We start from the raw sequence: 26,603 nt of genomic DNA, 5'->3' as shown, positions 1-26,603 counted from the left end.
AACAATTGAACCTCTCTCCTTGAAGTTCTTGATGATCCGATAAATGGTTGATTTAGGTGCAATCTTACTAGCAGCAATATCCTTGCCTGTGAAGCCCTTTTTGTGCAAAGCAATGATGACGGCACGTGTTTCCTTGCATGTAACCATGGTTAACAGAGGAAGAACAATGATTTCAAGCACCACCCTCCTTTTAAATCTTCCAGTCTGTTATTCTAACTCAATCAGCATGACAGAGTGATCTCCAGCCTTGTCCTCGTCAACACTCTCACCTGTGTTAACGAGAGAATCACTGACATGATGTCAGCTGGTCCTTTTGTGGCAGGGCTGAAATGCAGTGGAAATATTTTTGGGGGATTAAGTTCATTTTCATGGCAAAGAGGGACTTTGCAATTAATTGCAATTCATCTGATCACTCTTCATGACATTCTGGAGTATATGCAAATTGCCATCATAAAAACTGAGGCAGCAGACGTTATGAAAATTAGTATTTGTGTCATTCTCAATACATTTGACCACGACTATAGAAGAAAGAGAGGGTTCTGTTGTTGTGTGAAGAGAGAGTTCTGTTGTTGTGTGAAGAGAGAGTTATGTTGTTGTGTGTGAAGAGAGGGTTCTGTGTGTGATCTACAACTGGTGGTTCCACATGCGTGATTGATGATGATTGATTGACTGTCTATATTTTATCCACAGGTCCTGGACAGTATATATTTCTCTCGGCGGTTCCATGTGCGCTGTGTGGCCCAGGCCCGGGACAAGTCCGGACATCTTGGAACACCCCTGAGGAGTAACATAGCAACCATCAGCACCGAGAGCTCCATTTGCCACACCACCGTTACCACGGGAACCGCCAGAGGATTCCAGGCGCAGTCGTTCATCGCCACGCTGAAGTACCTGGATGTCAAACAAAAGGAGCACCCGAATCGGTGAGCAGGGAGATATTCATACACTAACACACACTCACACACACATGCACACACACTCATGCACACAGGAACGCATGTACACGAACATACACAAAGAGTGATGGAGAAATCGGTACATTTACATATCTGGATATTATTTCTGACGATATATCATAACATTATTTCGGACAATATTGCAATATAATTTTTTAGCTAGTCGGCTGTACCTGCATCAAAGGTTGTTCTCCATCTTCTTTTTAAATAGGGAGCCATTTTGTTTTCAGCACCTTTATTTACCTGACTGATCTAAATACATTTTCTCATGCTCTCTCTTCTCCCCCTGCAGCAGACATAGTCAGCAATATGTTTTAAACATCGGATCTCAATAAAATCGCAATATTGAATCGCAATACATATGGTCTATAATAGTAGAACACCTCCATATGGTCTATAATAGTAGTAGAACACCTCCATATGGTCTATAATAGTAGTAGAACACCTCCATATGGTCTATAATAGCAGAACACCTCCATATGGTCTATAATAGCAGAACACCTCCATATGGTCTATAATAGTAGTAGAACACCTCCATATGGTCTATAATAGTAGTAGAACACCTCCATATGGTCTATAATAGTAGTAGAACACCTCCATATGGTCTATAATAGTAGTAGAACACCTCCATATGGTCTATAATAGTAGTAGAACACCTCCATATGGTCTATAATAGTAGTAGAACACCTCCATATGGTCTATAATAGTAGTAGAACACCTCCATATGGTCTATAATAGTAGTAGAACACCTCCATATGGTCTATAATAGTAGTAGAACACCTCCATATGGTCTATAATAATAGAACACCTCCATATGGTCTATAATAGTAGAACACCTCCATATGGTCTATATGAATAGTAGAACACCTCCATATGGTCTATAATAGTAGAACACCTCCATATGGTCTATAATAGTAGAACACCTCCATATGGTCTATATGAATAGTAGAACACCTCCATATGGTCTATAATAGTAGAACACCTCCATATGGTCTATAATAATAGAACACCTCCATATGGTCTATAATAGTAGTAGAACACCTCCATATGGTCTATAATAGTAGAACACCTCCATATGGTCTATAATAGTAGTAGAACACCTCCATATGGTCTATAATAGTAGTAGAACACCTCCATATGGTCTATAATAGTAGTAGAACACCTCCATATGGTCTATAATAGTAGTAGAACACCTCCATATGGTCTATAATAGTAGTAGAACACCTCCATATGGTCTATAATAGTAGTAGAACACCTCCATATGGTCTATAATAGTAGTAGAACACCTCCATATGGTCTATAATAGTAGTAGAACACCTCCATATGGTCTATAATAGTAGTAGAACACCTCCATATGGTCTATAATAGTAGAACACCTCCATATGGTCTATAATAGTAGTAGAACACCTCCATATGGTCTATAATAGTAGTAGAACACCTCCATATGGTCTATAATAGTAGTAGAACACCTCCATATGGTCTATAATAGTAGAACACCTCCATATGGTCTATAATAGTAGTAGAACACCTCCATATGGTCTATAATAGTAGTAGAACACCTCCATATGGTCTATAATAGTAGAACACCTCCATATGGTCTATAATAGTAGTAGAACACCTCCATATGGTCTATAATAGTAGTAGAACACCTCCATATGGTCTATAATAGTAGAACACCTCCATATGGTCTATAATAGTAGTAGAACACCTCCATATGGTCTATAATAGTAGTAGAACACCTCCATATGGTCTATAATAGTAGTAGAACACCTCCATATGGTCTATAATAGTAGTAGAACACCTCCATATGGTCTATAATAGTAGTAGAACACCTCCATATGGTCTATAATAGTAGTAAAACACCTCCATATGGTCTATAATAGTAGTAGAACACCTCCATATGGTCTATAATAGTAGTAGAACACCTCCATATGGTCTATAATAGTAGTAGAACACCTCCATATGGTCTATAATAGTAGTAGAACACCTCCATATGGTCTATAATAGTAGTAGAACACCTCCATATGGTCTATAATAGTAGTAGAACACCTCCATATGGTCTATAATAGTAGTAGAACACCTCCATATGGTCTATAATAGTAGTAGAACACCTCCATATGGTCTATAATAGTAGTAGAACACCTCCATATGGTCTATAATAGTAGTAGAACACCTCCATATGGTCTATAATAGTAGAACACCTCCATATGGTCTATAATAGTAGTAGAACACCTCCATATGGTCTATAATAGTAGAACACCTCCATATGGTCTATAATAGTAGTAGAACACCTCCATATGGTCTATAATAGTAGTAGAACACCTCCATATGGTCTATAATAGTAGTAGAACACCTCCATATGGTCTATAATAGTAGAACACCTCCATATGGTCTATAATAGTAGTAGAACACCTCCATATGGTCTATAATAGTAGTAGAACACCTCCATATGGTCTATAATAGTAGTAGAACACCTCCATATGGTCTATAATAGTAGTAGAACACCTCCATATGGTCTATAATAGTAGTAGAACACCTCCATATGGTCTATAATAGTAGTAGAACACCTCCATATGGTCTATAATAGTAGTAGAACACCTCCATATGGTCTATAATAGTAGTAGAACACCTCCATATGGTCTATAATAGTAGTAGAACACCTCCATATGGTCTATAATAGTAGTAGAACACCTCCATATGGTCTATAATAGTAGTAGAACACCTCCATATGGTCTATAATAGTAGTAGAACACCTCCATATGGTCTATAATAGTAGTAGAACACCTCCATATGGTCTATAATAGTAGTAGAACACCTCCATATGGTCTATAATAGTAGTAGAACACCTCCATATGGTCTATAATAGTAGTAGAACACCTCCATATGGTCTATAATAGTAGTAGAACACCTCCATATGGTCTATAATAGTAGTAGAACACCTCCATATGGTCTATAATAGTAGTAGAACACCTCCATATGGTCTATAATAGTAGTAGAACACCTCCATATGGTCTATAATAGTAGAACACCTCCATATGGTCTATAATAGTAGTAGAACACCTCCATATGGTCTATAATAGTAGTAGAACACCTCCATATGGTCTATAATAGTAGTAAAACACCTCCATATGGTCTATAATAGTAGTAGAACACCTCCATATGGTCTATAATAGTAGTAGAACACCTCCATATGGTCTATAATAGTAGTAGAACACCTCCATATGGTCTATAATAGTAGTAGAACACCTCCATATGGTCTATAATAGTAGTAGAACACCTCCATATGGTCTATAATAGTAGTAGAACACCTCCATATGGTCTATAATAGTAGTAGAACACCTCCATATGGTCTATAATAGTAGTAGAACACCTCCATATGGTCTATAATAGTAGTAGAACACCTCCATATGGTCTATAATAGTAGTAGAACACCTCCATATGGTCTATAATAGTAGAACACCTCCATATGGTCTATAATAGTAGTAGAACACCTCCATATGGTCTATAATAGTAGAACACCTCCATATGGTCTATAATAGTAGTAGAACACCTCCATATGGTCTATAATAGTAGTAGAACACCTCCATATGGTCTATAATAGTAGTAGAACACCTCCATATGGTCTATAATAGTAGAACACCTCCATATGGTCTATAATAGTAGTAGAACACCTCCATATGGTCTATAATAGTAGTAGAACACCTCCATATGGTCTATAATAGTAGTAGAACACCTCCATATGGTCTATAATAGTAGTAGAACACCTCCATATGGTCTATAATAGTAGTAGAACACCTCCATATGGTCTATAATAGTAGTAGAACACCTCCATATGGTCTATAATAGTAGTAGAACACCTCCATATGGTCTATAATAGTAGTAGAACACCTCCATATGGTCTATAATAGTAGTAGAACACCTCCATATGGTCTATAATAGTAGTAGAACACCTCCATATGGTCTATAATAGTAGTAGAACACCTCCATATGGTCTATAATAGTAGTAGAACACCTCCATATGGTCTATAATAGTAGTAGAACACCTCCATATGGTCTATAATAGTAGTAGAACACCTCCATATGGTCTATAATAGTAGTAGAACACCTCCATATGGTCTATAATAGTAGTAGAACACCTCCATATGGTCTATAATAGTAGTAGAACACCTCCATATGGTCTATAATAGTAGTAGAACACCTCCATATAGTCTATAATAGTAGTAGAACACCTCCATATGGTCTATAATAGTAGTAGAACACCTCCATATGGTCTATAATAGTAGTAGAACACCTCCATATGGTCTATAATAGTAGTAGAACACCTCCATATAGTCTATAATAGTAGTAGAACACCTCCATATGGTCTATAATAGTAGTAGAACACCTCCATATGGTCTATAATAGTAGTAGAACACCTCCATATGGTCTATAATAGTAGTAGAACACCTCCATATGGTCTATAATAGTAGAACACCTCCATATGGTCTATAATAGTAGTAGAACACCTCCATATGGTCTATAATAGCAGAACACCTCCATATGGTCTATAATAGCAGAACACCTCCATATGGTCTATAATAGTAGTAGAACACCTCCATATGGTCTATAATAGTAGAACACCTCCATATGGTCTATAATAGTAGTAGAACACCTCCATATGGTCTATAATAGTAGTAGAACACCTCCATATGGTCTATAATAGTAGTAGAACACCTCCATATGGTCTATAATAGTAGTAGAACACCTCCATATGGTCTATAATAGTAGTAGAACACCTCCATATGGTCTATAATAGTAGTAGAACACCTCCATATGGTCTATAATAGTAGTAGAACACCTCCATATGGTCTATAATAGTAGTAGAACACCTCCATATGGTCTATAATAGTAGTAGAACACCTCCATATGGTCTATAATAATAGAACACCTCCATATGGTCTATAATAGTAGAACACCTCCATATGGTCTATATGAATAGTAGAACACCTCCATATGGTCTATAATAGTAGAACACCTCCATATGGTCTATAATAGTAGAACACCTCCATATGGTCTATATGAATAGTAGAACACCTCCATATGGTCTATAATAGTAGAACACCTCCATATGGTCTATAATAATAGAACACCTCCATATGGTCTATAATAGTAGTAGAACACCTCCATATGGTCTATAATAGTAGAACACCTCCATATGGTCTATAATAGTAGTAGAACACCTCCATATGGTCTATAATAGTAGTAGAACACCTCCATATGGTCTATAATAGTAGTAGAACACCTCCATATGGTCTATAATAGTAGTAGAACACCTCCATATGGTCTATAATAGTAGTAGAACACCTCCATATGGTCTATAATAGTAGTAGAACACCTCCATATGGTCTATAATAGTAGTAGAACACCTCCATATGGTCTATAATAGTAGTAGAACACCTCCATATGGTCTATAATAGTAGTAGAACACCTCCATATGGTCTATAATAGTAGAACACCTCCATATGGTCTATAATAGTAGTAGAACACCTCCATATGGTCTATAATAGTAGTAGAACACCTCCATATGGTCTATAATAGTAGTAGAACACCTCCATATGGTCTATAATAGTAGAACACCTCCATATGGTCTATAATAGTAGTAGAACACCTCCATATGGTCTATAATAGTAGTAGAACACCTCCATATGGTCTATAATAGTAGAACACCTCCATATGGTCTATAATAGTAGTAGAACACCTCCATATGGTCTATAATAGTAGTAGAACACCTCCATATGGTCTATAATAGTAGAACACCTCCATATGGTCTATAATAGTAGTAGAACACCTCCATATGGTCTATAATAGTAGTAGAACACCTCCATATGGTCTATAATAGTAGTAGAACACCTCCATATGGTCTATAATAGTAGTAGAACACCTCCATATGGTCTATAATAGTAGTAGAACACCTCCATATGGTCTATAATAGTAGTAAAACACCTCCATATGGTCTATAATAGTAGTAGAACACCTCCATATGGTCTATAATAGTAGTAGAACACCTCCATATGGTCTATAATAGTAGTAGAACACCTCCATATGGTCTATAATAGTAGTAGAACACCTCCATATGGTCTATAATAGTAGTAGAACACCTCCATATGGTCTATAATAGTAGTAGAACACCTCCATATGGTCTATGATAGTAGTAGAACACCTCCATATGGTCTATAATAGTAGTAGAACACCTCCATATGGTCTATAATAGTAGTAGAACACCTCCATATGGTCTATAATAGTAGAACACCTCCATATGGTCTATAATAGTAGTAGAACACCTCCATATGGTCTATAATAGTAGAACACCTCCATATGGTCTATAATAGTAGTAGAACACCTCCATATGGTCTATAATAGTAGTAGAACACCTCCATATGGTCTATAATAGTAGTAGAACACCTCCATATGGTCTATAATAGTAGAACACCTCCATATGGTCTATAATAGTAGTAGAACACCTCCATATGGTCTATAATAGTAGTAGAACACCTCCATATGGTCTATAATAGTAGTAGAACACCTCCATATGGTCTATAATAGTAGTAGAACACCTCCATATGGTCTATAATAGTAGTAGAACACCTCCATATGGTCTATAATAGTAGTAGAACACCTCCATATGGTCTATAATAGTAGTAGAACACCTCCATATGGTCTATAATAGTAGTAGAACACCTCCATATGGTCTATAATAGTAGTAGAACACCTCCATATGGTCTATAATAGTAGTAGAACACCTCCATATGGTCTATAATAGTAGTAGAACACCTCCATATGGTCTATAATAGTAGTAGAACACCTCCATATGGTCTATAATAGTAGTAGAACACCTCCATATGGTCTATAATAGTAGTAGAACACCTCCATATGGTCTATAATAGTAGTAGAACACCTCCATATGGTCTATAATAGTAGTAGAACACCTCCATATGGTCTATAATAGTAGTAGAACACCTCCATATGGTCTATAATAGTAGTAGAACACCTCCATATGGTCTATAATAGTAGTAGAACACCTCCATATGGTCTATAATAGTAGTAGAACACCTCCATATGGTCTATAATAGTAGAACACCTCCATATGGTCTATAATAGTAGTAGAACACCTCCATATGGTCTATAATAGTAGTAGAACACCTCCATATGGTCTATAATAGTAGTAAAACACCTCCATATGGTCTATAATAGTAGTAGAACACCTCCATATGGTCTATAATAGTAGTAGAACACCTCCATATGGTCTATAATAGTAGTAGAACACCTCCATATGGTCTATAATAGTAGTAGAACACCTCCATATGGTCTATAATAGTAGTAGAACACCTCCATATGGTCTATAATAGTAGTAGAACACCTCCATATGGTCTATAATAGTAGTAGAACACCTCCATATGGTCTATAATAGTAGTAGAACACCTCCATATGGTCTATAATAGTAGTAGAACACCTCCATATGGTCTATAATAGTAGTAGAACACCTCCATATGGTCTATAATAGTAGAACACCTCCATATGGTCTATAATAGTAGTAGAACACCTCCATATGGTCTATAATAGTAGAACACCTCCATATGGTCTATAATAGTAGTAGAACACCTCCATATGGTCTATAATAGTAGTAGAACACCTCCATATGGTCTATAATAGTAGTAGAACACCTCCATATGGTCTATAATAGTAGAACACCTCCATATGGTCTATAATAGTAGTAGAACACCTCCATATGGTCTATAATAGTAGTAGAACACCTCCATATGGTCTATAATAGTAGTAGAACACCTCCATATGGTCTATAATAGTAGTAGAACACCTCCATATGGTCTATAATAGTAGTAGAACACCTCCATATGGTCTATAATAGTAGTAGAACACCTCCATATGGTCTATAATAGTAGTAGAACACCTCCATATGGTCTATAATAGTAGTAGAACACCTCCATATGGTCTATAATAGTAGTAGAACACCTCCATATGGTCTATAATAGTAGTAGAACACCTCCATATGGTCTATAATAGTAGTAGAACACCTCCATATGGTCTATAATAGTAGTAGAACACCTCCATATGGTCTATAATAGTAGTAGAACACCTCCATATGGTCTATAATAGTAGTAGAACACCTCCATATGGTCTATAATAGTAGTAGAACACCTCCATATGGTCTATAATAGTAGTAGAACACCTCCATATAGTCTATAATAGTAGTAGAACACCTCCATATGGTCTATAATAGTAGTAGAACACCTCCATATGGTCTATAATAGTAGTAGAACACCTCCATATGGTCTATAATAGTAGTAGAACACCTCCATATAGTCTATAATAGTAGTAGAACACCTCCATATGGTCTATAATAGTAGTAGAACACCTCCATATGGTCTATAATAGTAGTAGAACACCTCCATATGGTCTATAATAGTAGTAGAACACCTCCATATGGTCTATAATAGTAGAACACCTCCATATGGTCTATAATAGTAGTAGAACACCTCCATATGGTCTATAATAGTAGAACACCTCCATATGGTCTATAATAGTAGTAGAACACCTCCATATGGTCTATAATAGTAGTAGAACACCTCCATATGGTCTATAATAGTAGTAGAACACCTCCATATGGTTTATAATAGTAGAACACCTCCATATGGTCTATAATAGTAGTTCAGTTTGTTGTCTTCTTCTTCTGTAGAATCCACATCTCGGTGCAGATCCCCCACCAGGATGGTATGCTGCCCCTAGTGTCCAGCATGCCCCTCCACAACCTGCACTTCCTGCTGTCAGAGTCCATCTACAGACAGCAGCACATCTGTTCTAACCTGGTCACTCTCAAAGACCTGCAGGGGGTCTCCGGTAAGGACACACGCAAACGCTTTAAGGTGTGCACGCAGACACATGACACACACACACATACAGACACTCATCCTTGAACTCACAAACACACTCATACAACAAATTGTGAACACCCTTCCTCTAACAAAGTGTTTGACGTGTCCTCTCTGTGTGTGTCTGTCCTCTCTGTGTGTCTGTCCTCTCTGTGTGTCTCTGTCCTCTCTGTATGTGTCTGTCCTCCCTGTGTGTGTCTGTCCTCTCTGCGTGTGTCTGTCCTCTCTGTGTCTGTCCTCCCTGTGTGTGTCTGTCCTCCCTGTGTGTGTCTGTCCTCTCTGCGTGTGTCTGTCCTCTCTGCGTGTGTCTGTCCTCTCTGTGTCTGTCCTCCCTGTGTGTGTCTGTCCTCTCTGTGTGTGTCTGTCCTCTCTGTATGTGTCTGTCCTCCCTGTGTGTGTCTGTCCTCTCTGTGTGTCTCTGTCCTCTCTGTATGTGTCTGTTCTTTCTGTGTGTGTCTGTCCTCTCTGTGTGTGTCTGTCCTTTCTGTGTATGTCTGTCCTCCCTGTGTATGTCTGTCCTCTCTGTGTGTGTCTGTCCTCTCTGTGTGTCTCTGTCATCTCTCTGTGTGTCTGTCCTCTCTGTGTGTGTCTGTCCTCTCTGTGTGTCTCTGTCCTCTCTTTGTGTCTGTCCTCTCTGTGTGTCTGTCCTCTCTGTGTGTGTCTGTCCTCTCTGTGTGTCTCTGTCCTCTCTGTGTCTCTGTCCTCACTCTGTGTGTCTGTCCTCTCTGTGTGTCTCTGTCCTCTCTGTGTGTGTCTGTCCTCTCTGTGTGTGTCTGTCCTCTCTGTGTGTATCTGTCCTCTCTGTGTGTCTCTGTCCTCTCTGTCTCTCTGTCCTCACTCTGTGTGTCTGTCCTCCATGTGTGTGTTTCAGAGACAGGTTTCCTGGATGATGTCCAATATGACAGTATCTCTCTTGGTCCGGGTTATGACAGACCCTACCAGTTCAACCCCAGTGTCAGAGAGGCTAAGAGCATCCAGCTGTACAAACACCTCAACCTGAAGAGCTGTATCTGGACCTTTGATGCCTACTACGACATGACAGAACTCATAGATGTCTGTGGAGGCTCCGTCACAGCTGACTTCCAGGTATGAGACTCCCTCTAGTTCAGGTACCATACCCTCTCTAGTGGGTTATCGATGTCACTGCTGACTTCCAGGTATGAGACCCCCTCTAGTTCAGGTACCATACCCTCTCTAGTGGGTTATCGATGTCACTGCTGACTTCCAGGTATGAGACTCCCTCTAGTTCAGGTACCATACCCTCTCTAGTGGGTTATCGATGTCACTGCATTTTGTTTGCTATACTCTGATTTTACTCCAGTTTCTTTTGATTATTGAAGGCTTGCATAGAATCTACCATTACTAGTAAACATAATCTTCTCACAGATATCCCTTTACCCAAACACAATCTGAATCCACAGTGTCATCAGGTCCACAGTGTCATCAGGTCCACAGTGTCATCAGGTCCACAGTGTCATCAGGTCCACAGTGTCATCAGGTCCACAGTGTCATCAGGTCCACAGTGTCATCAGGTCCACAGTGTTATCAGGTCCACAGTGTCATCAGGTCCACAGTGTCATCAGGTCCACAGTGTTATCAGGTCCACAGTGTTATCAGGTCCACAGTGTCATCAGGTCCACAGTGTCATCAGGTCCACAGTGTTATCAGGTCCACAGTGTCATCAGGTCCACAGTGTCATCAGGTCCACAGTGTTATCAGGTCCACAGTGTTATCAGGTCCACAGTGTCATCAGGTCCACAGTGTCATCAGGTCCACAGTGTTATCAGGTCCACAGTGTTATCAGGTCCACAGTGTTATCAGGTCCACAGTGTCATCAGGTCCACAGTGTCATCAGGTCCACAGTGTTATCAGGTCCACAGTGTCATCAGGTCCACAGTGTCATCAGGTCCACAGTGTTAGCAGGTCCACAGTGTCATCAGGTCCACAGTGTCATCAGGTCCACAGTGTTATCAGGTCCACAGTGTTATCAGGTCCACAGTGTCATCAGGTCCACAGTGTCATCAGGTCCACAGTGTCATCAGGTCCACAGTGTCATCAGGTCCACAGTGTTATCAGGTCCACAGTGTCATCAGGTCCACAGTGTCATCAGGTCCACAGTGTTAGCAGGTCCACAGTGTCATCAGGTCCACAGTGTCATCAGGTCCACAGTGTTATCAGGTCCACAGTGTCATCAGGTCCACAGTGTCATCAGGTCCACAGTGTCATCAGGTCCACAGTGTTATCAGGTCCACAGTGTTATCAGGTCCACAGTGTCATCAGGTCCACATTCAGTCATGTGATCACAGCCTGTGTACTGTAGCCATGGCTGCTCTTATAGTTTTCCTGTGACTCATCCTTCCATCCCAACCACAGTATGCAAAACAGTCTAGGACTGACTACAACTGTTGCTACCGTGTCACCTTTGATCATGCCATGTTGTGTAACATTATGTCATGTCACCTTTATCATGCCATGTTGTGTAACATTATGTCATGTCATGTCACCTTTATCATGCCATGTTGTGTAACATTATGTCATGTCATGTCACCTTTATCATGCCATGTTGTGTAACATTATGTCATGTCATGTCACCTTTATCATGCCATGTTGTGTAACATTATGTCATGTCATGTCACCTTTATCATGCCATGTTGTGTAACATTATGTCATGTCATGTCACCTTTATCATGCCATGTTGTGTAACATTATGTCATGTCATGTCACCTTGTGTAATTGTCACCTTATGTAATCTGATCTCATGTCATGTCTTATGTCCCCCCCCCCAGGTGCGTGACTCGGCCCAGTCGTTCCTGACGGTGCAGGTTCCTCTCTATGTGTCCTATATCTACGTTACAGCTCCCAGGGGCTGGGCCTCTCTGGAACACCACACTGAAATGCAGTTCTCTTTCTTCTATGATACCGTGCTCTGGAGGACAGGTGGGTGGGGAAGTGGGGAGGTGGGTGTATGGGGGGCTGGGTGGGTGGGTGGTTGGGGAGGTGGGTGTATGGGGGGCTGTGTGGGTGGGTGGGGAGGTGGGGAGGTGGGGAGGTGGGTGTATGGGGGGCTGTGTGTGTGGGTGGGGAGGTGGGTGTATGGGGGGCTGTGTGTGTGGGTGGGGAGGTGGGTGTATGGGGGGCTGTGTGTGGGTGGGGAAGTGGGTGTATGGGGGGCTGTGTGTGTGGGTGGGTGGGGAAGTGGGTGTATGGGGGGCTGTGTGTGTGGGTGGGTGGGGAGGTGGGTGTATGGGGGGCTGTGTGTGTGGGTGGGTGGGGAGGTGGGTGTATGGGGGGCTGTGTGTGTGTGTGTGTGGGGAGGTGGGTGTATGGGGGGCTGTGTGTGTGGGTGGGGAGGTGGGTGTATGGGGGTTGTGTGTGTGGGTGGGGAGGTGGGTGTATGGGGGGCTGTGTGTGTGGGTGGGTGGGGAGGTGGGTGTATGGGGGCTGTGTGTGTGGGTGGGGAGGTGGGTGTATGGGGGGCTGTGTGTGTGTGTGTGGGTGGGGAGGTGGGTGTATGGGGGGCTGTGTGTGTGTGTGGGTGGGGGGATGGGTGTATGGGGGGCTGTGTGTGGGTGGGTGGGGAAGTGGGTGTATGGGTGGCTGTGTGTGTGTGTGTGGGTGGGGAGGTGGGTGTATGGGGGGCTGTGTGTGTGTGTGGGTGGGGAGGTGGGTGTATGGGGGGCTGTGTGTGTGTGTGTGTGGGGAGGTGGGTGTATGGGGGGCTGTGTGTGTGGGTGGGTGGGGAGGTGGGTGTATGGGGGGCTGTGTGTGTGGGTGGGGAGGTGGGTGTATGGGGGGCTGTGTGTGTGGGTGGGGAGGTGGGTGTATGGGGGGCTGTGTGTGTGTGTGTTAAAGGGAATATCATACATCTATGTGACTCTCCTTGGAATTGTTATGTTTACGTATAACTCCATTTAACTGTTGTGTTTCTCTGTAACTCCATTTATCTGTTGTGTTTCTGTTTAACTCAATTTAACGGTAGTGTTTCTGTTTAACTCAATTTAACGGTAGTGTTTCTGTTTAACTCCATTTAACGGTTGTGTTTCTGTGTAACTCCATTTAACTGTTGTGTTTCTGTGTCCACTAGGCATCCAGACAGACAGCGTTCTGTCAGCCAGACTCCAGATCATCCGGATCTACATAAGAGATGACGGTCGTCTGGTCATCGAGTTCAAAACACATGCCAAGTTCAGGGGTCAGTCCTCAAAGTTCAGGGGTCAGTCCTCAAAGTTCAGGGGTCAGTCCTCAAAGTTCAGGGGTCAGTCCTCAAAGTTCAGGGGTCAGTCCTCAAAGTTCAGGGGTCAGTCCTCAACGTCCAGTATACTACTGTGTGACCAGTACACGGCATCATGTAGCCCCCTGTAAAAGCTAAGCTAAGGAAACGTCTCATGTATTTTTGTGTTTTTCTCCGCCTTGCCAGGCGAGTTTGTACCAGAGCACCACTGTAATTAGTATCTTATTACTTTTGTAATAAGATACTCGACTCCAGCTTTTTGAAGGAGACTACTGTTTTGAGGTCTGGTCCCTACTCCTGTGAGACCAGGTCAATAGTGGTCTGTAACACGATGACTAACCTCTAGTTTTCTCCCTTTTCCTCCTCCAGGCCAGTTTGTCCCAGAACACCACACCCTGCCTGGCCAAAAGTCCCACCTGATGGCCCCGGACCACCTGGGGGGGATAGAGTTTGACATGCAGCTCATCTGGAGCGCCCAGTCCTTTGATTCTCCCTACCAGCTCTGGAGGACCACCTCCTCTTACAGCAGGTCAGTACACAGACATACTGTTATATACAGTTATAGAAATAGATGAATAGATATACCAAGTCCTTTGACTCTCCCTACCAGCTCTGGAAGGCCATCTGCTCTTACAGCAGGTCATTTAAGGGTTAGTTGGTGGGCAGGCTTTTGTTCCAGCCCAACGCTAACATGACTGCTTTCTCTAAGTTCTGGAGAATTAGTGTCAGAGGGTGTGACCAACTGGAGTTCGAAACGCAGAACTCCTGGTCATCACAAAAATGTGTTAGCCTGCTGAGCTCAGCTAAAGCCTAGGCATTAGCCGGGGGACCCAATGCAAGTCCTCAGGTCTCAGGCAAGGTTTATTAATGATCTCTGTTACAAGGGCTTACCAAATGTTTTGCCCTCTTGTGTTCCAGGAAGGACTACTCCGGGGAGTACACAGTGTTTCTGATCCCCTGTACCGTGCAGCCCACCCAGCCCTGGACCGACCCTGGAGACAAGCCTCTGTCCTGCACAGCTCACGCCCCAGAGAAGTATGTCACTAAAAAATGTATTATGGGATGGATTGAGGGTAGCTGAAGTATGGGACTAAAAACAAACAAAAGATAACGAATGTGAAATATACTGTGTCCGGAAAATGTATATAGTATGTGTAAGCTGGATGTAGAAGTCTAAGTATTGTTGTCCATTAGTTTACTCCAATTAGAGGAGGGATTACAGGGTTAGGGGAAAATAATACAGGAACAAATATTTATACATACAGTTCCAGTTAAAAGTTTTAGAACACCTACTCATTCAAGGGTTTTTCTTTATTTTTACTATTTTCTTCATTGTAGAATAATAGTGAAGACATCAAAAGTATGAAATAACACATATGGAATCATGTAGTAACCAAAAAATTGTTAAAGAAATCAAACTATATTTTATATTTGAGATTCTTCAAATAGCTACCCTTTGCCTTGATGACAGCTTTGCACACTCTTGGCATTCTCTCAACCAGCTTCACCTGGAATGCTTTTCCAACAGTGTTGAAGGAGTTCCCACATATGCTGAGCACTTGTTGGCTGCTTTTCCTTCACTCTGCGGTCCAACTCATCCCAAACCATCTCAATTGGGCTGAGGTCGGGGGATTGTGGAGGCCAGGTCATCTGATGCAGGACTCCATCACTCTCCTTCTTGGTCAAATAGCCCTGACATAGCCTGGAGGTATGTTGGGTCATTGTCCTGTTGAAAAACAAATGAAATTCCCACTAAGCCCAAACCAGATGGGATGGCGTATCGTTGCAGAATGCTGTGGTAGCCATGCTGGTTAAGTGTGCCTTGAATTCTAAATAAATCACAGACAGTGTCACCAGCAAAGCACCCCCACACCATCACACCACCTCCTCCATGCTTTACGGTGGGAACTACACATGCAGAGATAATCCGTTCACTCACACCGAGTCTCACAAAGACACGGCGGTTGGAAACAAGAATTTCCAATTTGGACTCCAGGCCAAAGGACACATTTCCACCAGTCTAATGTCCATTGCTTGTGTTTCTTGGCACAAGCGGGTCTCCTTTAGTAGTGGTTTCTTTGCAGCAATTCCACCATGAAGGCCTGATTCACACAGTCCCCTCTGAACAGTTGATGTTGAGATGTGTCTGTGAATTGAACTCTGTGAAGCATTTATTTGGGCTGCAATTTCTGAGGCTGGTAACTCTAATGAACGTATCCTCTGCAGCAGAGGTAACTCTGGGTCTTCCATTCCTGTGGCCGTCCTCATGAGAGCCAGTTTCATCATAGCGCTTGATGGTTTTTGCGACTGCACTTGAAGAAACTTTCAAAGTTCTTGAAATGTTCCGTACTGACTAACCTTCATGTCTTAAAGTAATGATTGACTGTCGTTTCTCTTTGCTTATTTGAGCTGTTCTTGCCATAATATGGACTTGGTCTTTTACCAAATAGGGCTATATTATGTATACCTCCCCTCACAACACAACTGATTGGCTCAAACGCATTAAGAAGGAAAGAAATTCCACAAATTAACTTTTAACAAGGCACACCTGTTAATTGAAATGCATTCCAGGTGACTACCTCATGAAGCTGCTTGAGAGAATGCCAAGAGTGTGCAAATCTGTCATCAAGACAAAGGGTGGCTATTTGAAGAATCTCAAATATAACATATATTTTGATTTGTTGAACACTTTTTTGGTTAGTACATGATTCCATATGTGTTATTTCATAGTGTTGATGTCTTCACTATTATTCTACAATGTAAAATATAGTAAAAATGAAGAAAAACCCTTGAATGAGTAGGTGTGTCCAAACTTTTGACTCGTACTGTATATATTTCAAATAATATATTAATAACAAAACAATATATGGGGGATTGGAAATTATGCAGACAATTACATTGATAGAAGCCACAATCTATTTGCAATATTAAAGCTGATCCAACCCCCCAAAAATCATTAAAAAATATATATATTTTGGTGTTTCTCAACTTGGACCTTTGTTATTTACTAATGAATAACCTTGCTTGCTCTCTGTCTATAATACGTTGAAACTAGAGTGTTTAAACCAGAGTTCTAGGAACGGTTATGTTGCTCTGCATATAGCAACCTGACTGGTGTGCCCCCCTCCCCCCCTCCCTCTCTCCCTCCCCTAGGTTCCAGTTACCTATAACCTTCCAGCAGATCAACCGTCCCTCCCTCCCTCCCTCCCTCCCTCCCTCCCTCCCTCCCTCAGGTTCCAGTTACCTATAGCCTTCCTGCAGACCAACCTGCCCTCCCTCCCTCCCTCCCTCCCTCCCTCCCTCCCTCCCTCCCTCCCTCCCTCCCTCCCTCCCTCCCTCCCTCCCTCTCTCCCTCCCCTCAGGTTCCAGTTACCTATAGCCTTCCTGCAGACCAACCTGCCCTCCCTCCCTCCCTCCCTCCCTCCCTCCCTCCCTCCCTCCCTCCCTCCCTCCCTCCCTCCCTCCCTCTCTCCCTCCCTCAGGTTCCAGTTACCTATAGCCTTCCTGCAGACCAACCTGCCCTCCCTCCCTCCCTCCCTCCCTCCCTCCCTCCCTCCCTCCCTCCCTCCCTCCCCTCAGGTTCCAGTTACCTATAGCCTTCCTGCAGACCAACCTGCCCTCCCTCCCTCCCTCCCTCCCTCCCTCCCTCCCTCCCTCCCTCCCTCCCTCCCTCCCTCTCTCCCTCCCTCAGGTTCCAGTTACCTATAGCCTTCCAGCAGACCAACCTGCCCTCCCTCCCTCCCTCCCTCCCTCAGGTTCCAGTTACCTATAGCCTTCCTGCAGACCAACCTGCCCTCCCTCCCTCCCTCCCTCCCTCCCTCCCTCCCTCCCTCCCTCCCTCCCTCCCTCCCTCCCTCCCTCCCTCCCTCAGGTTCCAGTTACCTATAGCCTTCCTGCAGACCAACCTGCCCTCCCTCCCTCCCTCAGGTTCCAGTTACCTATAGCCTTCCTGCAGACCAACCTGCCCTCCCTCCCTCCCTCCCTCCCTCCCTCCCTCCCTCCCTCCCTCCCTCCCTCCCTCCCTCCCTCAGGTTCCAGTTACCTATAGCCTTCCAGCAGACCAACCTGCCCTCCCTCCCTCCCTCCCTCCCTCCCTCCCTCCCTCCCTCCCTCCCTCAGGTTCCAGTTACCTATAGCCTTCCTGCAGACCAACCTGCCCTCCCTCCCTCCCTCCCTCAGGTTCCAGTTACCTATAGCCTTCCAGCAGACCAACCGGCCAGTCCCTGTGGTATACTCCCTCAACACTGAATTTCAGCTGTGCAACAATGAGAAGGTGTTCATGATGGACCCAGCCATCTCTGACATGTCCATGGCTGAGATGGACTACAAGGGAGCCTTCTCAATGGGTACAATCACTGTTCCACACATCACTGGACAAACTCAAAGTGGCATCTTAAGACTGAGAAAAGTTACTCTTGAAACACAAAGTGATTTATGTGAATGTCATATGTGGCTTCAAGTTTAGCTTGACCTTTTTCAGCTTTAATATATAATAGATGTTTTATTGTCACGTACACCGGATAGGTGCAGTGAAATGTGTTGTTTTCCATTCTGTAGTAGTACGGCGCCCCTGGAGCAAGTTAGGGTTAAGTGCTCAAGGACTCATTGACAGATTTTTCACCTTGTTGGCTCGGGTATTCGAACCAGTGACCTTTCGGTTACTGGCCCAACACTCTAACCGCCAGGCTAACTGCCTAATATTTAATATATATACAGTGCCATCGGAAAGTATTCAGACCATTTGACTTTTTCCACATTTTGTTACGTTACAACTTTATTCTAAATTGATTAAATCGTTTTTTTCCCCTCATCAATCTACACACAATACCCCATAATGACAAAGCAAAAACATTTTTTTAGAAATTTTAGCTAATTTATTAAAAATATAAAACTGATATCACATTTACATAAGTATTCAGACCCTTTACTCAGTACTTTGTTGAAGCGTCTTCTTGAGTATGATGCTACAAGCTTGGCTCATCTGTATTTGGGGAGTTTCTCCCATTCTTCTCTGCAGATCCTCTCAAGCTCTGTCAGGTTGGATGGGGAGTGTCGCTGCACAGCAATTTTCAGGTCTCTCCAGCGATGTTCAATCAGGTTCAAGTCCGGGCTCTGGCTGGGCCACTCATGGTCATTCAGAGACTTGTCCCGAAGCCACTCCTGCGTTGTCTTGGCTGTGTGCTTAAGGTTGTTGTCCTGTTCGAAGGTGAACGTTTGCCCCAGTCTGAGGTCCTGAGCGCTCTGGAGCAAGTTTTCATCAAGGATCTCTCTGTACTTTGCTCTGTTAATCTTTGCCTCGATCCTGACTAGTCTCCAAGTCCTTGCCGCTGAAATACATGCCCACAGCATGATACTGCCACCACCATGCTTCACCGTAGGGATGGTGCCAGGTTTCCTCCAGACGTGACGCTTGGCATTTAGGCCAAAGAGTTCAATCTTGGTTTCATCAGACCAGAGCATCTTGTTTCTCATGGTCTGAGAGTCTTTAGGTGCCTTTTGGCAAACTCCAAGCCGGCTGTCATGTCCCTTTTACTGAGGAGTGGCTTCCGTCTGGCCACTCTATCATAAAGGGCTGATTGGTGGAGTGCTGCAGAGATGGTTGTCCTTCTGAAAGGTTCTCCCATCTCCACAGAGGAACTCTGGAGCTCTTTCAGAGTGACCATCGGGTGCTTGGTCACCTTCCTGACCAAGGTCCTTCTCCCCCGATTGCTCAGTTTGGCCGGGTGGCCAGCTCTAGGAAGAGTCTTGGTGGTTCCAAACATCTTCCATTTAAGAATGATGGACGCCACTGTGTTCTTGGGGACCTTCAATGCTGCAGACATTTTTTGGTACCCTTCCTGGATCCGTGCCTCGACACAATGCTTTCTCTGAGCTCTATAGACAATTCCTTCAACTTCATGGCTTGGTTTTTGCTCTGATATGCACTGTCAACTGTGGGACCTTACATAGACAGGTGTGTGCCTTTCCAAATCATGTCCAATCAATTAAATTTACCACAGGTGGACTCCAATCAAGTTGTAGAAACATCGCAAGGATGGTCAATGGAAACAGGATGCACCTGAGCTCAATTTCGAGTCTCATAACAAAGGGTCTGAATACTTATGTAATTAAGGTATTTCTGTTTTATTTTTAATACATTTGCAAACATTTCTAAAAACCTGTTTTTGCTTTGTCATTATGGGGTATTGTCACGATCGTCTACATATGAAGAAGCGGACCAAAGCGCAGCGTTGCGAGTGAACATGATTTATTAATAAACGTACTCACGAAAACAAAACAAAAGACGATACGTGAAGTTCTCAAGTTACAAATCACTGACATACGGAACATGTAACCAGGAAACAAAAACCCACAAACCCCACAGGAAAACATACAGAAATAAATATGGCTCCCAATCAGAGATAACGAGCCGAACAGCTGACACTCGTTACCTCCGATTGGGAGTCATTGAACCAACCTAGAAAACAACAACCTAGACACCCAACATAGAACATAAACACATAGACTGCACACACCCTGGATCAACAATAATGAGTCCCAGCACCAGGGTGTGACAGTACCCCCCCCTAAAGGCGCGGACTGCGACCGCGCCTCAAAACCCCCAAACAGGGGAGGGCTGGGCGGGCATACCTCCTCGGTGGCGGTTCTGGCTCCGGCCTAGACCACCACCCCACCATAGTCACTTCCCGCTTATGTAGCCTCCTCCAAATGACCCCCACCGGTTTAAGGGGCAGCACCTGACTAAGAGGCAGCACCGGACTAAGGGGCAGCACCGGACTAAGGGGCAGTACCGGACTAAGGGGCAGTACCGACTAAGGGGCAGTACCAGGCAGAATGGCGAATCCTGGCTGGTCGGCTCTGGCGGATCCCGGCTGGACGGCTCTGGCGGATCCCGGCTGGACGGCTCTGGCGGATCCCGGCTGGACGGCTCTGGCGGATCCCGGCTGGACGGCTCTGGCGGATCCCGGCTGGACGGCTCGTCTGCCCAACGGGGCCTGAACTGTCCGTCTGCCCAACGGGGTCTGAACTGCCCGTCTGCCCAACGCCGTCTGAACTGCCCGTCTGCCCAACGGCGCCTGAACTGCCTGTCTGCCCAACGCCGTCTGAACTACCCGTCTGTACAGAGCCTACAAAGCCGCCCGTCTGCCATGAGCCTTCAGAGCCGTCCGCCAGATCGGAGCCGCTAGAGCTCTCCGCCAGACAGGATCAGCCAGAGCCTTCCGCCAGACAGGATCAGCCAGAGCCTTCCGCCAGACAGGATCAGCCAGAGCCTTCCGCCAGACAGGATAAGCCAGAGCCTTCCGCCAGACAGGAGCAGCCAGAGCCTTCCGCCAGACAGGAGCAGCCAGAGCCTTCCGTCAGACCGGATCAGCCAGAGCCTTCCGCCAGACGGGATCAGCCAGAGCCTTCCGCCTGCCATGAGCAGCCAGATCCGTCAGCCAGCCATGAGCAGCAGGATCCGCCAGAGCCAGCCAGCCAGGATCGGCCATTCAGTCCGGAGCTGCCCCTCAGTCCGGTGCTGCCACTTAGTCAGGTACTGTTCCTTAGCCTGGTGCTGGTCCTTAGTCCGGTGCTGGTCCTTAGCCCGGTGCTGCCCCTTAGCCCGGTGCTGCCCCTTAGCCCGGTGCTGCCCCTTATCCCGGTGCTGGTCCTTAGTCCGGTGCTGCCCCTTAGTCCGGTGCCGCCCCTTAACCCAGTGGGGTGTAGTTGGGGGGTGGTAATGTGTAGGAGGCTAAGTAAGTGGGTAATGACTATGGTGGGGTGGGGACCACGACCTGGGCCAGAGCCGCCACCTGGACAGACGCCCACCCAGACCCTCCCCTAGACGGTATGCTGGTGCGCCCGGAGTGCGCGCCTTTAGGGGGGGGTACTGTCACACCCTGGTGTTGGGACTCATTATTGTTTATCCAGGGTGTGTGCAGTCTATGTGTTTGTGTTCTATGTTGGGTGTCTAGGTTGTTGTTTTTCTAGGTTTGTTCAATGACTCCCAATCGGAGGTAACGAGTGTCAGCTGTTCGGCTCGTTATCTCTGATTGGGAGCCATATTTATTTCTGTATGTTTTCCTGTGGGGTTGTGGGTTTTTGTTTCCGTTACGGTGAGTTCACCGTGGAACTTCATGATCGTGGTATATTGTTTCTTCGTGCTTGTACTTAATAAAGTCTACGATGTTCACTCAACACGCTGCGCGTTGGTCTGCTCCTTCACACGATCGTGACAGGTATTGTGTGTCAATTGCTGAGGATTTTTTATTTTTAAATCCGTTTTAGAATAAGGCTGTAACGTAACACAATGTGGATAAAGTCAAGGGGTGTGAATACTTTCCATAGGCACTGTATTTCAGTTCGGTTATTGGCCCAACACTCTAATCACTATGCTACCTGCCTAATATTTAATATATATTTCAGTAAGTGTATTGTATGTATAGAATACATTTCTGTAGATATATTGCCTGTTGCATGTAATGCATTTTTGCCACTCTGTATCATATTATATAATAAACCTTATGTATCAGGAGACTGAAAAGATTTGGCATGAGTCCTCAGATTCTCAAAAAGTTCTACAGCTGCACCATCGAGAGCGTCCTGACTGGTTGCATCACCGCCTGGTATGGCAACTGCTCGGCTTCCGACCTCAAGGCACTACAGAGGGTAGTGCGTATGGCCCAGTACTGGGGCCAAGCTTCCTGCCATCCAGGACCTCTATACCAGGCGGTGTCAGAGGAAGGCCCTAAAAATTGTCAAAGACTCCAGCCACCCTAGTCATAGACTGTTCTCTCTGCTGCTGCACGGCAAGCGGTACCGGAGCGCCAAGTCTAGGTCCAAGAGGCTTCTTAACAGCTTCTATCCCCAAGCCATAAGACTCCTGAACAGCTAATCAAATGGCGCACAAACAATTCGCATTGCCCCCCCCACCCTCACTCATCCCCTCTTTTACGCTGCTGTGACTCTCTGTTTATTATCTATGCATAATCACTTTAACTCTACCTACATGTACATATTACCTCAATTACCTCGACTAACCGGTGCCCCCGCACATTGACTCTGTACCGGTACCCCCTGTATACAGCCGTGCTACTGTTATTTTACTGCTGCTCTTTAATTATCTATTTTTTACTTAACACTTATTTTTCTTAACTGCATTGTTGGTTATGGGCTTGTAAGTAAGCATTTCACTGTAAGGTCTACACCTGTTGTATTCGGCGCGTGTGACAAATACAATTTGATTTGATTTGATCACCTAACCTTTCATCTCTCTGCTGCCCCTACAGGCCAGACACTGTACGGCAGGGTGCTGTGGAACCCAGAGCAGAACCTGAATGCAGCCTACAAGCTGCAGCTGGAGAAAGTGTACCTGTGTACGGGACGGGATGGACACGTGCCTTTCTTCGACCCCACAGGGACTCTGTACAACGAGGGCCCTCAGTACGGCTGCATCCAGCCCAACAAACACCTCAAACACAGGTTCCTGATCCTGGTATGGGTGGCTCCGGTTATTTAAACTTCCATTGTCCTCTAATATTGGTGTAATATTGTTCTATGTTGTCTATTTTGCACTCGCTCATCGTATATCAGAAAATTGTTATATCATATTTTTGTCATTACTGAAATGCACTGCAATGAAGACAACCTGGAATGCAACCTGGAGTGCCGCTGCTTGTAGATTCCATATATCCCGTTTAGCAGACACTTTTATCCAAATCGACTTGTATTACGGAGTGCATACATTTTTTAGTACGTGATCTCTCTCGAACTTGAACCCACGACTGAGGCGTTGCTAGGCAAGGCTTTTGATTTGTCTGTGGTACGTCGCCTATGTGACCTGTTCACCTGTCTCAGTATGTAGTCATAGTTTTAAGAGATATTCAAAGACTGTGAGCTATTCAAATAGGAGGAATCTTATTGTTGTGCAAGTCAGGGCACTGGTATCGTAGTGTTGGATTGTTTACGCTAATGTTTACAATAATGGGAGTAGGCTTCTGTCACAAATGCTGGAAACTACAAGTTTACTGAAACTACTTTTGAGATTTAAACAACAAATGTATATTCCACACCATAGCCGATATAACTGCTTTTATCCAGCAGTTAGATGACCCTGTTAACATGTATGCTAGTGTTTGATGCGGTATAGATGTAGATACTGTTAGCATGTATGTGTCACGACTTCCGCCGAGGCTGCCTCCCCTCCTTGTTCGGGCAGGCTTCGGCGTTCGTCGTCACCGGCTTACTAGCCACTGCCGCTCCATATCTCATCATTCCATTTGTCTTGTCTTGTCAATTATACACACCTGGTTCTTATCCCCTCATTAGTCCGTGTGTAAGTGTTCCCTCTGCCCCCCTTGTCCTTGTGGGTGAATGTTTATTTGTGAGAGTAGTGTAGCTCGTACCTTGTTATTGCCGGGGTAGATTTTCCCCTGTGCCTGTTATTGTTGGAGCTACCGTTACCTTGTATTGCCAGGGTAGATTTTCCGTTGTGCCTGTTTCGCTTGTCGCTATCCAGCGCTATTTGTGTACGACGGAATGAACTCTGCATTCAGTGATTACCCTCCTGCGCCTGACTCCTTCTATCACACTCATCACAGTATGCTACCCGGCAGGTAGCTTAGTGGTTAAGAGCGTTGTGCCAGTAACTGAAAGGTCGCTGGTTCTAATCCCTGAGCCGACTAGGTGAAAAATCTGTCGATGTGCCCTTGAGCAAGGCACTTAACCCTAATTGCTACTGTAAGTTGCTCTGGATAAGAACATCTGCTGAATGGCTAAAATGTAAATGTATGCTAATGTTTGACATACGGTGCGGATCGGTAATGGCAGCGTTGTGGTAACGTTTCTCCTACAGGATCGGAAGCAGCCAGATGTCTGTGATAGGTACTTCCATGACGTTCCCTTCGAGGCCAACTTTGCATCAGATATAACCGGACTACAGACCGTGACAGCGATGCCTGGTGTTGATGGGTTTACCATGAAGGTTGATGCCCTGTACAAGGTCAGTGACGATCAACAACTTATCCACTGAACCGTCATCATTTATTAAATTATAATGTACCGCTTATGAATGCATTATGTATGAGTTATAAATGTGTAAAAAAAGGTCTTCGTCAGACTTGAGGGTAACTTTCATGGAAATAAAACCATGAATTGATCTGATTTATTTAAAGATATGCGCCGGAACTCTGCCGACTACTAAGTATTTTTTAAACCTCCCGCTTTGGGCTGGATGTGTCAATGTGTAGATCATACATGCATAATCTATTAGCATAATTACTGTCTTACCTCAATTAGCCATGAAATCCCTAGTTTGAAAGCGACAGTTTTTCTGGCACAGCGCCATTCTCACTACATTTTCCTCCACGTGGGCCAGCCTCCTAGCAACTTGAGGTCTAGCCAATGAGCTTCAGCCCCTCGCCATTTGCGAGAGAGAGAGCAAGAGAGAGAGAGAGCAATGAAGTGGTGTACATATCTGCACATATGTGACGTACTACGCAATTTTCGGGGACCACTTTTGGCTCGTGAGCACTACTTTCAGAACTACTGGCTAAAAAGTATCCAAATGTACTGGAGAATCTCTTTAACGCTTTCTCTCTTGATTGTCAGGTGGAGACGGGGCATCAGTGGTACCTGCAGGTGATCTATGTGATTGGTCCAGAGTCCATCTCCGGCCCCAGGATCCAGCGCTCTCTGACCCATCAGCTTGCCCACAGCAGCGGCAGGGGGCGGGCTCGCAGGGACCTGACCAATCAGCTGAGCCAAAGCATCGGCCACAGCCATGCTCGCCGGGACCTGGTGGACCGAAGCGGGCATCTCACCCTCGACGAGTCTCTGATCTACGATAACGAGGGCGACCAGACGAAGAATGGAACCAACATGAAGACTCTCCGACTCGAGGTCCCCGCCGCCTCCACCTTTAACCCCCAGATGGGCGGGTCTATGGGCGGGGGCGTGGCTGTGCTGACCCTGCTGGTCCTCGTCCTGCTGGGTTCCTGTTTACTCTTCAGGAAGTGCCGACGGTCGGCTGGGAAGAAGCCATCCAAGATGGCGGAGGAGTACCCTCTGAACACCAAGGTAGAGGTGTATCTAGAGAAGACCCTGGAGAAGAACTTCAGCTCCAAACACTGCACAGTTAGGAACATCAACCTCAACATCAACCGGAATCACGACAACGTCAACTCTAAGGTCAACAGAGGGGCAAAGGTCAACGGAGCGGCGAAGGTCAGGCAGGTCAACCTGAAGGTCAAGCTCCACAACAACCTCCACAACGACGGCACTGAGGTCTGAGGATCTCCCGCCTCCCTCCAGTGTTTCCCCTAAACTAGATTATTTTCTAGACGGGGTGCCAAAGGCCCCCAAAAGTAAGCTCCAGGTCCTTCTCCTCAACATGTCAGTTTAAGCCAGTACAAGTAGTTCTACACCCCACCCACTCAAGGGGAAACATTGCCCTTGTGAAAATCTCCTGAAGTGAAGGAATATTTTATGACAAATTTAAAATAAATCATATTT

At 44.6% G+C, this 26,603-nt stretch overlaps 1 protein-coding gene across 1 annotated transcript in view; it reads left to right on the top strand.

Moving 5' to 3' along the window:
* LOC311119184 (extracellular matrix organizing protein FRAS1-like) overlaps positions 1 to 26,381 on the top strand; it is a gene marked incomplete at both ends in the record, with an annotated part of 161,521 nt that extends 135,140 nt beyond the window's left edge. Inside the window, 11 exons of the mRNA XM_084193920.1 lie at positions 691 to 923; positions 9,688 to 9,848; positions 10,752 to 10,966; positions 12,667 to 12,817; positions 13,965 to 14,072; positions 14,481 to 14,640; positions 15,030 to 15,146; positions 18,291 to 18,457; positions 23,381 to 23,586; positions 24,946 to 25,092; positions 25,701 to 26,381. Coding sequence (XP_084050046.1) covers positions 691 to 923; positions 9,688 to 9,848; positions 10,752 to 10,966; positions 12,667 to 12,817; positions 13,965 to 14,072; positions 14,481 to 14,640; positions 15,030 to 15,146; positions 18,291 to 18,457; positions 23,381 to 23,586; positions 24,946 to 25,092; positions 25,701 to 26,381 — 2,346 coding nt within the window. The remainder of the gene's footprint in view (positions 1 to 690; positions 924 to 9,687; positions 9,849 to 10,751; positions 10,967 to 12,666; positions 12,818 to 13,964; positions 14,073 to 14,480; positions 14,641 to 15,029; positions 15,147 to 18,290; positions 18,458 to 23,380; positions 23,587 to 24,945; positions 25,093 to 25,700) is intronic.
* Between the last annotated feature and the right edge of the window lie 222 nt (positions 26,382 to 26,603).

This window comes from Coregonus lavaretus (genome assembly GCF_964263955.1).
Source record: "Coregonus lavaretus genome assembly, contig: HAP1_SCAFFOLD_460, whole genome shotgun sequence".
Classification (NCBI taxonomy): domain Eukaryota; kingdom Metazoa; phylum Chordata; class Actinopteri; order Salmoniformes; family Salmonidae; genus Coregonus; species Coregonus lavaretus.
The sequence above is the reverse complement of the archived record's forward strand: the minus strand, read 5'-3'. Positions and strand labels throughout refer to the sequence as shown.